Source organism: Rhinolophus hipposideros (assembly GCF_964194185.1).
Source record: "Rhinolophus hipposideros genome assembly, chromosome: 11".
Lineage (NCBI taxonomy): Eukaryota > Metazoa > Chordata > Mammalia > Chiroptera > Rhinolophidae > Rhinolophus > Rhinolophus hipposideros.
This window is the reverse complement of record NC_138057.1, coordinates 8,988,989-9,004,271: the sequence shown is the minus strand read 5'-3', so window position 1 is coordinate 9,004,271 and position 15,283 is coordinate 8,988,989. Positions and strand designations below refer to the sequence as shown.

At 40.0% G+C, this 15,283-nt stretch overlaps 2 protein-coding genes across 2 annotated transcripts in view; both read right to left on the bottom strand.

Annotated features, from left to right (window-relative positions):
* Positions 1 to 15,283, bottom strand: part of LOC308504725 (uncharacterized protein) — a gene marked incomplete at its 5' end in the record, with an annotated part of 66,639 nt that overhangs the window by 50,139 nt on the left and 1,217 nt on the right. Inside the window, 2 exons of the mRNA XM_081065911.1 lie at positions 6,225 to 6,301; positions 8,143 to 8,235. Of these exons, the coding sequence (XP_080922037.1) occupies positions 6,225 to 6,301; positions 8,143 to 8,235 (170 nt within the window). The remainder of the gene's footprint in view (positions 1 to 6,224; positions 6,302 to 8,142; positions 8,236 to 15,283) is intronic.
* Positions 8,189 to 15,283, bottom strand: part of LOC308504665 (uncharacterized protein) — a 44,497-nt gene continuing 37,402 nt past the window's right edge. The window contains exon 7 of the transcript XR_013994411.1: positions 8,189 to 8,235. The gene's annotated coding sequence lies outside the window, so the exon portion shown is untranslated. The remainder of the gene's footprint in view (positions 8,236 to 15,283) is intronic.

Below are 15,283 nucleotides of genomic sequence, written 5' to 3'. Positions count from 1 at the left end.
CTATATGCTTCCATTCGGTGGTTCCGCTTTCTCAGTCTACATATCAATACCACAATATGTTTATAATGGAACACATTTCCTCATGTTTAAAGACACAGTCCTAAAACCCAAGTTCTGATTCTGCTGTCATTCTTCAGAACACAAATGCACAAGAGGAAGTGTAAAAGTGACTGGAGGAATAACACCTTTCCACCTGGATGGGATTCGTTACTGTATTCTGGATCTGGTACTTTGGTTTTTATTACTGTGGTTTAAAAGTAAATGTTTATTGACCAGAAAATCCTGAGTATCACCTTTTCAATATGCTCACTCATGTTCTTAAAACCAGTTTTAATGCTTTCCCTTATGTAACTCTGTTTTCTATACACTTTTCAACATATCTGATTGCTACTGACTGTGAGAACCTTAAGGATCACGTTTCAAACTGCTCCATTATATTTTGGAAATATCGCTTATATTTAGCTATCATAAAAAAAATATTGTATACATCTGACTATTATTCTAGTCCGAACCATACTCCATGCAAGCATGTCAGGCTTTTGCTAATCACCTCAGATGATGCATAGCACCCAACCCCCCCGCCCCCAAAAAGATTAAAGACTTAAGAGATATCTTTCTAGAAAATAAAGTTTCACATTACCTGTATATACTTCATGCGTTTAAACTATTAATATCATTCCACCAATGCACAAGTCCATGGTATTTTCTACCATAGTATAATCCAGGCTACTTTCCTCTCTCTCCAATGGTTCATTTGGAAAAAACAATCTGGTACTCACATTCTTTCCTGACTTCCCTGTACTTCCACTTTTGCAATACTCATACTCTAGATACCCTTTAAGCAAAATTATTTACAAACTAAACTTAAAATATTTCCTAAGGGTAAACCTAAAAAGCAACTAACAGGATCTGATAAAGAAAATCACAAACACTGATGAATGAAATCAAAGAACAACTAAATAAGTAGAGAAATGTGCTATGTCATTAACTGAAAGACTCAATCTAGTAAAGATATCAATTACTGAGTTATTCTATAGATTTAAGGCAAGTCCTACGGAAATCCCAGCAAGTTTGTTTATAGACAAACTTGTTCTCAACTTTATAGGAAAAGGCAGAGACACCACAATAGCTATAACAATTTGTTAAAGAAAAATAAAGTTTACCTTATGTTAGGACTTATTAAGTATCTATAGAAATCAAGAGAAATAAAAATATAGATCAATGAAACAGAAAAGAGAACCAAAAATCTGACCAGCACAAGCACAGCCGAACGATTTTTGACAAAGGTTGAAAAACAATTCAATGAACCAACAGTCTTTTCAACAAATGGTGTTGAACAACTGGACCACCATAGGAAAAATAATGAATTTCGGCCTATACCATTATGCACAAATATTAATACAGGATGTATCATGGATTTATAAATCATAAAAGTATTAAATTTTAGAAAGGAAAAAGAAGAGAAAAATTTGGAGACCAAGGGCTTGGTGAGGAGTTTTTAGACATAAAAAGAAAACAATCCATTTTTTAAGATGCATTTAATTGGATGAAAATGTTTGTGCAACGAAAGACATGGTTAGGAGTATGAAAAGAGTGGCTACAGTCTGGAAGATAAAACAGGCAAAAGACGGAACAGGTATACGTAAAATTGATACATATATAGCATATAAGTATGTGAAAAGTTATCCAACATTATTAGCCATCCGTAAATGCAAACTGAAGCATAACAAGGCACCGGCCTCAAAATTAGAACAACAAAAAAACTATAGAGATAATAACAAATTAACTGATAAAATAAAATAAAATGCTAATAATGCTGCAAAAGAAAATGGATCTCTCATACACTAATGGTAGAAATGTAAAATAAAACAGCCTCTATGGAAAATTAGTGGCAATTTCTAATAAAACTAAACATGTACATACTTTATCCCAGCAAAATGAAAATTATGTTAAAAAAAAACACATATACACAAATATATATCGCAGCTGTATTTACAATTGGAAAATACCAGAAACAACCCAAGTACACTTCAGTGGGTGAATAATCACTGACACAGGCAACAATTTGGATAAACCTCAACAGCACCATGACTGGTAAAAAAAAAAAAAGGTGAATCTTAAAAGGTTATATGATATATGATTGCATTTATATAACTTTCTTGAAATGACAAAATTATAGAAATGAAGGGAAGATTAGAGGTGGCCAAGGGATACAAACAACCCCTAGGGGAATAAGGATAGAGAAGTATAAACACAGAAAGTAGCACAGAGTTCTGTTATGCTAGTGTAGTAGTTCTGTATCTTAACTGTGGTGGTACTTACACAAACCTGTTTATGGGATAAAACTGCATAGAGGTATACTCTTACATGAGCATGCACACACACACAAAGACACAAAGGAATGCAAGTTAAAAGAACAGTAAAAAGAGAAAAAGATCAGTAGTAACCTAATTAACGGTAATGTACCAATACCAATTTCTGGATTTTGATACTCTACTGCACCTACTGAGATGTCTCCATTGGAGAAACTTGGTGAAAGGGGACATAAAATCTTCGTGTTTTTTTTGCTACTTCCTGTGAGTCCATTTTATGTCAAATAAAAAGTTTAGGAAATGCTAAATAAGGTGTATTTGATGTATTACTTTTATAAGAATTCCAAAGGAAGATGAAAAAATCAGAAGAGATGTTCACTTGTCCTTACATTAAATTCGTACATGTAAAGAATATTACCAAAACAGTCATAAAAGTCATCTACCAAGTTTTCCTTTATTTATCAGAGTACTGGTAGTACTTTGCATAATATTTACAAGTATAGTATTGTCAATTATTATCTTAAATGTTTACTTAGCCTAAACCCTACTTCAGTATTTAAACCTCTAGTATCTTTTAGATCAGTCATTTTCAACTGGGGATGTATTACAGACTTAACTGATGGAGTTTTATTAAATGATACTTCTCTAGACTCTACTCCAAACTTACGGAATCCGTTTATTTGATGTTCTTGTATATTAATGGGTATATTATTGGTAAACTATGACTCAGGATTCTTATTATAATATCAACAACTTTCTCTAAAAATATTAATGCATTTTGACGAATTCAATGTAACACTCACTGACTTCTTTCAAAATAGGCTTATTTGATATCCTTAAAGAAATTATGCCTAAAACTTTTCTTTACAAGTGGGGTTATTATATTTTTCCTATCAAGGAAACAATAATTTTCTTACCACTACATTATTCTTATTATGAACCTACAGAAGACTTTTCCTATTTGAAAATGATTACTTACAATTACAAACCACAACCATCATAATTCTGACATCTACATGTGATTTTTTTTTTTAACTCTGATGCTTGCCTGAAAGCTCTGCTATAAGCTGGGCCAGAGTTGGTATCATCAAAAACGAAAAATCTGTAAACCTCAGGAAAAGAGGGTGTATTAACTATTATTAACTAACTGCTCACACTTCAATGAAAAGATTCTTACAAACATGCTTTTGAGCTAACATCATTTAGAAAACTTTCAGGTCATTAAGGTGCAGTGTCAGAATATTTTTAGTCAAGGACCAGACAATCTCATGAGACTAGCAACTCAAGATTCAGCAGAACAAGAATTAATTACATGTAACTGAATAATTAATTACATGCTAATTATACATAATTGATGTGTGGACAGAAACTTGCCTTAGGTATTGGCATTTGGGATAGCGCTTTCAGAGTGAATCAATATGAAATACCTCTCCTCTACCTGGCTTTGGAGGTAATACTCAATGTAATTATAGAGTATTTATTTGTATTACAGATCTGAATATAGACGAATAAAGCAGAGTCCATTTTTTTAGAGGATTTCCAGGAGGTGAAAAGTGCTCTTTGAAGAACTGTATGGTATCTGCCACAGAGTATGTGAAAAGTCACATTTTCATGTGAAATAGCCAGGTTTGGGAGATTTACAAAAAAGACTTGGGAGATTTACAAAAAGGATTTACAAAGTAGGCTAAAATATCCCATGATTATTTAGCAGAAGTAGGAATCTTAGCCAAAACTTAATGTGTAGTAATTCAAAAAATATAAGAGCCCTTCCCTGTGGCCAGGCATACTAAGAAATTTAATGAATTTAAGAACCTATATAGAAGAAGCATACAATGATGGAAAGTGTGATGTAGGGAAGAATGTCACACGGATTGGTGACACTTAGGAGACTGGATCAGATAAGCTCTGGCAACAAAGTAGGCAACATAAATACATCTGATGATGCAACAGAAGTTCACATTGGACAGTCACTAATATAACAGTAATTTAAATTTCATACACTAAGTTACATGTAAACCCTACGTTTATTAAGCGTCCAGAACAACTAGAATTGGATGCATTATGTAAAAATGAGCTCTAATTAATAACAAAAATAACGAAGGCATTAAAGAGCAAGACTCTAGTTTTGGGGAAAGTTATTAGACAGTGAGGACATGAAAAGACTGAGTACAAAGAAAAACTAAAATGTCAGAAAGTGTGGAAAGATCAGTATGAGGATGACCGAGACGAGCAATCAGCATTGCAAGTGATTTCATGCTTGTGTTATGAGTAGGGAGTAGAACAAAATAACTGTGCTGAAGTGGAAAAATTAGAGTTTCTGAGTTGTGAGAGAAAAACTTCATCTTCATTTTGTCATTTTGAGAATAAAGACACCATAACCATAACACTGAGGTACAGCGGCCCTACAGGTGGGATGAGGTCATCAGGATGAGGCAAAATGGCTGAAATTACCGGAATGGAAGACACAGGCATAGAGGGAGTTACTGTACAGGAAGAAGAGCTCAGAGACAGACAAATTAGGAGGAGAAAGACACTGGGAATCAAACTTTATTCACTCACAAATACCCACTGTATGCCTATTCCTATTCCTTATTGTGATTGAGGTACTGGGGATACAACATTATATCAGGTCAACGACACGTGAGCAAGCACTCAGGGAAGCACAGACAACAGTAGGATCAAATCCAAGGAGGGTATGAGCTCGGGAATCATGATTAGTAGGATCACAGGAAGCAGAAAACGTGTGGGAGGGAGGAGTAGGGCTCTGAAATTTTCAAATAGGACACATAGGTGGAGATTTTGAAATATAATGTCAGAAGTAAGAGCAGCTGATGAGTCCTTAAAAGAAAATAAAATAAGGGCACAGATGGACTGACTGCTGGAGAAGAAGAGAGCTGCTATAAATAGGGCGTCCTTGAAGGACATAGAAAGTGATGACAAGATCTGAATTCTTCATAGAAACAACACATTTGTGAGGAATGTATGTAGCAAGTACCTCCCACTCATTACTCTGTCCCTTCCTAGCGGTTAGAACATGGAACCCAAGACAAATGCACATAAATCCTTTCTCTATAAATCCACCTCAAACTCAGTTTTGTGGTCGGGTATAAAGTTGGGGCACGATGCCAATTTTCATATAAATGGCTTTTGCAGCTTTCTGCCCTGTCACCCTGTTCATAAATCAGTTGTCATTGTAGCGCACAGTTCTTTCTGGGTTCTGTAATTTGTTTCAAAGGTCTACAATTATTCCTATACCAGTACCATTCTGTACCAGTTACAACAGATTTACAATATATCTTTAGTACCTGTTAGAAAAGATCCTACACCATCCTGTTCTTCAATTATGTTTATACACATGGACGAGAAGTAGAATTTTAAAGTAGTATTCTAACCTATGACCATGATATATTCATTTACTTCAGTTTTATTTCACGTTGCTCAGTTTTTCAAAATTTCGATATTTGTGCAGCTGTATTTCTAAGTATACTTGCATTGTAAATTCTTATACAATGCTTTCTCTCCTTTTCCAGCATAGGACAGCTACTGTATGCATTTTATTTAAAACTTTTTATTCCACGAACGATGGTTTGTACTGCATTTAATTTATTCCATTATAGCTTTACAATTATATATATATGTATATATATACAAATTACATATATTGATTTATTTAAAGTAATAACTTCTGATTTACTTAAGTCTTCTCAAAATTCTTTGTTCTTCTAACTTTCCATTAAGCAATTCTATACCCATACACCAAACGTTGTGTGCAGTGAAGGCTTAACTCAGTCCGTTTGCACATTCCACAAGAATCCTGCACATTACAAAGAAATTACTGTCCTCTGACCAACTCTTGGGGGATAAATTGTAAGCCCATGCAACATCCTGCCCAATGAGAGTGTCTTTACATACCTGGGGCTGGGGCCACACCAGACAGTTCAGGCTCACACTGCGATTTATGGTTGGGGCCTTGGGCCTCACTGGAGAAGCTACACCCGGAGTAAATAAGGTCAGTCACACAGGTGCTACGGCACTACACGACCGAATCCAATAAAAATCTTGGACACCAAAGTGCAGGTAAATTTCTCTGCTTGGCAATATTTCATGTATGCTGTCATACATCGCTGCTGGCAGAATTAAACACTTGCCATACAACTCCACTGGGAGAATAAGAAGTTTTCATCGAGTCTCTGCTGGATTCTGCCCTCTGTGATTTTCACCTTTGCTGATGTTATTTATACCCTGTGGCTGTAATAAACTCTAGGCTTTCATATAGCAGTTTTACTGAGTTCCTACAGACCTCCGGACACAGGTTCATAAATACATTTTATACTTTTATAATTCTGATGTACCCTTTGATCAAATACATTTTTCAAAACTAAATATGTATTTTTAATTTACAGTTGGGGTATTTTTTCTCATACTGTCAATAATTTCTAGGTTTATTGAATTATGTTACAATAACTATGCAAACTTAATGAAGTTTTCTTTTAACTCAAAATATATTTATGTTGTGTTACATGCCATTGACACTTCAGAGAAAGTTTATACTATATTTTCAGAGGACAGAGCTGAAAAAAGACATATCAATACATTGGCCTGTCATAAAATATGCTATTAATATCTAGAGCAGGGGTCAACAAATTTTTTATGCACAGTGTCTGATGGTGAATATTTTAGTCATTGCAGGCCATGTGATCTCACTCACAACTATTCAGCCATTTTGTTGTACCACAAAAGCATCCATAACTAATATGCAAACAGATGACTATGTTCCAAAAATACTGTTATTTTAAAAACATGTAGCTAGCTGGATTTAGCTCAAGGAACATAATTTACCAACTCCTGTTCTAAAATCTCACCTGTTGTCCACCATAGCTTGCATGAAATCAGAGTAGTATATATAGGTCTAGTATGTGTAATGCTGGCGGTTTCTCCTTGTATCTCTTGCAGTTTTTAATGCATTTTCATGATAATTTAATTGGCACACAGGTATCTGCAGCCTCTGCATCTCCTTTTTAAATTATCTTCTTTAGCTTTACTAAAGGGTCCTTTTAAATACTGAATGAATCTTAATGTGAATCAAAACCTTGTCCAATAGTTATATGAATTAAGCCTGAATGATTTTATGCATATTGTCTGAATATTAAGCATCTCATATTTTAAACATTCAAAATGATTTTTAGGTATGTCTTTCTTATAATCTCATACCATTTTCTAAAGTGACTTTAACCCACTGACACTGATATGACAATTAAATTTATCTTATTTTATGATACACTATTTACATGTTAATAGTCACATGTTGTTTTTTTTTTAAATAAAAACCCTCTTCAGTGATAGGTCTGTTCTCTTTGTATTAATAATGGTGTTTTCCTTCTAGTAATAAAAAAGGTTGTATTTTTGCTCATATACTAGCACATTTATAGTAGTCGCATTTCTCATTTATAAATCTTCCATAATTGTTAATTATTTATTAATTGGGAAGTACCTATTTTTTACTACACAACCACTGATCAAATTAGCATATTACTTCTCTCTGTTTTACCTTGCGTTAAACTTCCATTTTAGTTGCTATTACAATGTTCTTCTATACTTGACTTTATACTGGTTAAACATAAGTTGATTGTTTGATTTCTCAGGTGTAAATGATATACTGTGTTGCCTAACTGAAAAGAAGAAAAAATGAAAACAATAACATTGTACCCTCCATACCCACATTTTATTGGATGTACTCATTTCTAAACTTCCACAGGTGACCACTGTTTAACTGATCCCATTTTGGATTGAATTTTCAAGGGATACCCTTTACCAGTATTCTAAAACTCACCTGGATAACTCCCATTTACAAATTTATCCTCTACTATCAATCGGTCTTCTTGTTCCAACTTGAAGATCACTTCAGGTTCTATCGAGCAATACCCTGTAAAAGGAAAATAATTTAGGACATGGGTTCACTGCATGGGCTTTCATGATTCTGAACGTGAAGGAAGGTGCAGCTTTAAAATTGGCACAAAAACGATACTCACTTGACCCGTTCTTTGGGGAGGTGGAAAACAAACCTATTTTTCAGATGCTCCAAAGAGATCTCCTTAAACCCCTAAATCACAAACCTAAATAACATTAAATTCTAATAAAGGTCCACGTTTATTAGCTACAGTGAGAAAGAGAGCCATGGAGATCTACAAAAGGGTCCCTAATTTGTGGACATACATAAAGGAACTACCTATGGGTAGGGAATTATCAGAAAAAAGTAGAATGAAAAATCACCAAAGCACCAACATAACTAGGAAGTTTGTGTTTCCAGAGTGGAGAGGCAAAAAATCCTCAGTAAGATTCCTCATCAGCAACCATAAAGGACAGAAGACAGTGGGGTTATATATCTAACTACTCAAAGAAAAGGATTCTCGGCCAAGAATCCAGGGAAGTGATTTTTCAACCTTAAAGGCCAAATAAAAATATTACCAGATGAACTAAAATTGACAGATGTTTTATTGCTAGTAGACCCAACTTACAAGACACACTAAAGAAAGTTCTCTTGATTCAAGGAACTGTAGAAAATAATGAGTACATGCATGCAATGTTAACACACACAGATGTATTTTTACATTTCCCAAAAACCATAAAAAAGGCAGGTGGTGAAGAGACATTTCTCCAAAGAGGACATATAAATGGCAAACAGACACATGAAAAAATGCTCAACATCACTAATCATCAAAGAAATGCAAATAAAAACCACAATGAGATATCACCTCACCCCAGTCAGAATGGCTATCATCAAGAAGACAAATAATAACAAGTGTTGGAGAGGCTGTGGAGAAAAAGGAACTCTCATACACTGTTGGTGGGAATGCAGACTGGTGCAGCCGCTATGGAAGGCAGTGTGGAGGTTCCTCAAAAAGTTATGAATAGACTTATCATATGACCCAGCAATCCCTCTCCTGGGTATCTACCCCCAAAATTTGAAAACATTTATACATAAAGACACATGTGCTCCAATGTTCATTGCAGCTTTGTTTACGGTGGCCAAGACATGGAAACAACCAAAATGTCCTTCGATAGATGAATGGATAAAGAAGTTGTGGTACATATACACAATGGAATACTATTCGGCGTTAAGGAAAGATGATATAGGAACATTTGTGACAACATGGATGGATCTTGAGAGTATCATGCTAAGCGAAATAAGACACACAGAAAAAGCAGAGAACCACATGATTTCACTGATATGTGTTATATAAACCAAAAACAACAAAAGAACAATTCCTGCACTGTTTCTGCAATTCTGTAACTCCAAACAAATGAGAAACAAAAACTCATAAACACAGACAATACTTTAGTGGTTACCAGAGGGCAAGGGGGGTGGGGGGAGGGAGATGAGGGTAAGGGGGATCAAATATATGGTGATGGAAGGAGAACTGACTCTGGGTGGTGAACACACAATGGGATTTGTGTAATACAGAATTGTACACCTGAAATCTATGTAATTTTACTAACAATTGTCACCCCAATAACCAAAAAGTAAATAAATAAATAAAATTAATTTTTAAAAAAAGAATGGAATGAACATTAAGGCTTCTACCCCTGTTGGTTTTTCTGTATGCATTATGGGTAAGAGCATACTTCCTTGCTCTCCTCATTTCAGGCTGTGAATTCTTTTCACCTTTTGTGAACCACCAGGGGTTAAGTCCAGTGACACAACACTTGATGCTGAAACCCAGGAGCATGACTCTGCCTTCTCTCTCCCTCAGGAGCCTCTCACAGAAGGGTGTAAAACCCTCCACTCTTCTCGCTCCTTGTTTCCTTTACTATTTCTTTAAATCTGATCCTCCCCTGAGGCACCACCAATGTCAGTCTGTCGGTGGATATGCCTGGGGACGTCCGTGGGTGCTGGCAATTCCATGGACTGGGTCCACAACCCCGAATCCATGACCCATGGCCATAGCAGCTGGGAGGACGCAGTCATAGCTACTGGTCAGTCTCAAATTCTCTGACGTATGCGTTACTGTGCACGAATTCTGTAACTCCAGATAGAGACCCCTCAGGAACTAGAAAAAACTCCGAGGGACGCCCTCGATTTCCTGGCCCAACTATCACAAACCACTGCCCCCGCAGCCATAGAAGATGGCCCCTCTATTCTGCAAGCTGGGAACTTCTACTCCCTTGTTTCTGTCATTGGAGCCTCTCTTAGGCACCTATTCTGGGCTTGTATGCCATCTGGGCTTTGTGCCAATCTGGGCCTCTTGTCTCGGACAAATCTTCAGCACTGGGCTGGTCAGAGACCGGGTTTTTGAACCCCAGCTCCTCATTTCAGGAGGATTTGGTTCTGTAAGTACTCTGGTTTATGTAACTTACTGTTTTATTTGCCTCTGGTCTGTCTTTTCTCTTTTTCTTTTCCTTTTCTATTTTTGTCTTAGACACCAAGCTGATGGGGAGCTCTGTATCTATACCTTCTGAGAGCCCTCTAGGTCCTGTATTAGCAAACGGGTCAACTTACAATTAGAAGCCAATGATGTTTTATTGGCCCATATACATTCTAAACTCTAAGGAAAGGTAGCCTCTCAATGGATCTTTTAAATTGGTATACTATCTTTGAAGTTAAAATTGTTTTGTACACCAACTCCATATTCAGAAACTTGGCAAAAGTAAGTCTTAAAAGTTTTTCTAACTCGCAGTAACTTTCAGGATCTTGGAGATGACCTGAAATGTAAACAAAGGGCTGCTGCAGCCTCCCCTTGAAGATGAGGTAACCGAAGTAACAAGAGGCACTTTTAAGCCAGGCAGCCAGGCCCCTCCCCCTTGTTACAGCATCTTTGAAGTTATAAGGACAAGTATAAGATCTTGGGTCCTCTGCAATTACTGGTGGTTCTGTTTATATATATGTCTTTCATATCTGCACTTAACTGTGTTTTATATATTGTAAAGTTGTTGCCTCTGCATGGTATTACCAGTTTGTAATGTTTGATTGGCTTCAAAATAAGAGACTAAGTGCTTATTTTAATTAAGATAATAAAAACTAACTCAAATACCTCTCAGGGTCACGTGATCTAAGAAGTAAGGAGTGTCCTAATCCTCCAAAGCAGCCCGTGCCCCCAGTGCAAACTAAAGGGCTCTGCTGCAAGAGAGACTGCCCCTGCTCTGAAGGGAGTGGGGACCAACTCCCTCACCAGAAATGACTGTGATCACTGTTGAGCCTGAAGTTTCCAGAGACTCCCAAGCTGTTCTCATCTCAGGGGTGGAATTGCGGGTGACCCTTGACGTGGCAGGTAAGCGTGTTAATTTCCTGATTAATATAGAAGCCATTTACTCTCTTGACCACTCACTCTGGACCTTTTTATTTCCTCGAAAACCTACTCGGTTGTAAAGATAAAAGGCCCCTAGATTAAGGCTCATTTTACTCAGCCCATTCCTTACCTTGTTCTATACCCTAGAGGAAATGTAAAACGGACAAATCAGACTTTAAAAGGACTCTGAGAATTTTGTCAGGAGACCTCTAAGCCCTGGGTCTAATTGCTGCCCATTGCTTTGGAGTCTGGCCTCAATTCTATTATTTCCTATATTATCAACTTGGGAAAAAATCCAGCAGACACTCAAAATACAGGGACTGGCACCTCCCCCAGGCTGGCTCCTCTACACATTACAGCTCCCTAAAGTGGTAGAGTTGTAAAGTTGGGATCAAGTACTGTTAAAAGCCTACAGGGGGAGGGGTCTCTAACAGCCCAGTTAACTCCTAAATGGAAGGGACCCTTTACAGTTCTCCCAAGGACGCCAACTACTGTCAGGCTGCAGAAAGATAATGGCTGAATCCTCTTTCCTTAGAATCAAACCTTTTTCATTTAAGTCTCCACTGTTCTCTCCCAGAAAAAAAGACTATTCCTTCTGTTCCTGTGAGCCAACTGAAAACCTTAAGCTCCTCTTCAAACAGACAAGTCACTCTCCCAGTACTGATAACTACTACTAACCCAAGACTCCTGGAGCTGCTCTTTATTACCTTTATCTTAAGAGCTCTAGTTTTCCTCTTTACTTACATCCTGCTGGGATTACCTTCTCACTCTTTGGCATCTTACATAGAGCACCTTCTCTCATCTTTACTGGTTCCTCTTCTCATTATCCTTGGGCTACACCTATTTGGACCTTGCCTTTTTAACCTTCTTGTCACGTTCTCTTCCAGAATCGAGTCTATTAAACAGCAGATGGCTCGTGAGCAAGTTTTCCAACCCATCCCTGAGAGCGACTCTGTAACCACCTTCAGCCCCTGGATCAGAACTTTAACTTCCAGCCCAAAGCCGCTAACTTAGTCAAGTCCACAGACGAGGCTGCCTGGATTTTCAGTGCCCAGTCATTCCACCATCCCTGACCGGCAGTCTCACGGGTAGGGACCTCTCTATGCCCCTATCCAGCCTGAAGCAACTACAGAAGACTGACTGTCGTGTGGGGTGTCCGGTGGGGCGGCCTGCGGGGTCTCTGCTCCCGCTCCCCACATAAGTACGCAGGACATGGTGAGGCCAAAAAGGAACACCCACGGAGCCATAGGTAGGGAAGTCATACCACTATGGTCTCACTGGAGGCTGGGTTTATACGACGTGCAACCTGCTGTCTGCTTTGCTGCCAACCGACCAACACTCCTCGACTCTCCTTACTCTCCTTCAGTCTCCTCCTTCACTCTCCTCGGCTCCCCTCCATAGTCGCGGCAGTTATTATCAGTGACCAATGGCTTAATGGCTACAGCTGATGGCCAACCAGCCACAGCTGACGGCCATCCACTATCTGAGCCAGCACCTCTCCACATGCTGAGAGCCTGGAAACTGCTTTCTGGGGCTCTGTCCCCACACTCCACCCCTACAAGTTCTCGCCTCATAATCTACACAAGCGTCTTCCGCAAGGGTCCCTGTGCCATATTAGACTATTGACACCTATGGACGAAAAGAAACGGTAGTCTTAGGAACCAATAATGGCAAATCCCTTCCATCTGGGAGGATACATGCTAGCTTTTTGTCCTGGGAAAGGAGGGTCGCTGCCACTGGCACCTTTCCCGGTTTGTGGTACCAGACCTTTATGGCAGTGCTTGGGGTTCCTTGCATAGTTTCAACATGTAACAGTACAGGGGACCCCATAATAGGCCATAGTGAGAGCACATAGGTTCCCTGCAAAATCATCCCGGTATCGGGACCTCCGTATACTACAGTCACTTGCGGTGGCCACTCAGCCACCACCACTGGCGTCACTTGCAAATCATGAGTCAAACCACCCCCCCATGGGGCTATCAGGCCCAACCATCGACAGTGGGGGCTTTTGACCTGCCAGGGCCAAGTCCATTGCTGCCGTTCCCCTGCTTTCAAGCATGTGGGTGCTGGCAGCAAAATGTTTCCATTTCTGCCGTAGCCTGGCTTTAACAGAATCTCACTGGTGGTAACCTGTAATTGAATGGGAGCGGCCGTTCGATGTAGCAGAGCTTCTACTGGTGCGAGCCCTCCCTTCCGTGGTCTCTCATTCAGGACTCTCAGGACATCCCATAGACGCAAGGCCCAGTCATGCATCGTGGGAGGGTGTTTTGACACCCAGAGACCTTGCTTCAAAAGGCCATTATAACGTTCAATCATGCCAGCTGCTTGTGGGTTATACGGAGCTTGAAACAACCATTGCCCGTCCATCCTGGCAGCGCTGCACTTCTTGCCCCGTAAAATGGGTAGCCCTGTCACTTTCAATGACTTGGGGGCGCCCATAGAGGGCGCACAGCCGTGTAAGAGCGACGACTGTATGCCACTGACCCGCAGCCGGACACGGCCAAGCAAACATCAACCCCGTAGCAGTGTCCACTGCTGTAAATGCGTATATCTCATTGCGGGCCTTAGGCAGGGGTCCAATGTAATCCAGCGAGTGAGGAGCACCTTCCCTCGCGTTATCTACTGTGTCTCCCAGGGAAGCCTGCGCCTTTGGGGACTGTCCTGGGCACAGACGGCATAGTCATAGCAGGCATCTGCTATCTCCTGCCATTTCAAAGGCAGACCCCAGCGTCTGCTCACCTGCCACATGTTTCGGCTTCCAGCGTCCTGCAATTTCCTGTGCAGCCAATGGGCCACATCAGTGGCAGGAGCCCGTTCTAACCATCGGACCCGTGCTAGGGCATCTGCTTCATCATTACCTGAGGACACTAGAGGGGAGTGACCTGTGACATGCATTAGGGTCACCTCCTTTCTCTGCCCTAGGTCCCAGAGTTCCTGCCACATGGCTTGACCCCACAGTGGACGGTGTCCTACCAACCAGTTTTGGTGTTTCTGTGTAGGGAGCCACAACGTTAGGCCCTGAAACACCGCCCAGCTATCAGTACAAATAACTAGGGGCGCAGGCTCATGGCTGATTACCATCCACACAGCCCGTAATTCAGCCCATTGGCTACGCTGGCCCAGCCCAGTATCAAACCAAATGGTGTATGTTTTGGGCTGCACACCAATAGCCGTCCAAACAGCTGCAGCCCCTCGGCTAGAACCATCAGTAAACCAGGCATCCTCAGGTACTTTGTAGGTCGAGGGCTCCAAGTCCTCCCCTCTAGGCAGAGCGCTTGGCTCAGCCTGGGCTACAAGCTCCACAGGCCCCAAGACCTGTTGTAGCTCTGTGCTCAAAGGGCTTGAGCTAAGGGTACTACATTGCTCCAAGGAAGCACCCCACTTGGCGAGGGTGGTGGTCTGTGCCACCCCCGTTTTTGGTCCCTGGGTCCACGTACGCACCCACCCCTTGACAGAATAGGTTGTTCGAACCACTACCCGTGCTGTTCCTGTGATGGCTTCTGTGGCCACTAAGGCTGCGTACACAACGGCCAGCTGTTTCTCTATCAGAGAGTAGCGGACCTCCGCTCCTTTCCATAATTGGGACCAAAATCCCACTGGCAACTGGAGACGCTCCTGACTTTGCCAGAGGCCCCATCCGTACCCCTCTTGGGTTATGTGAACATCAAGTTCAAATGGGCGGCCAGG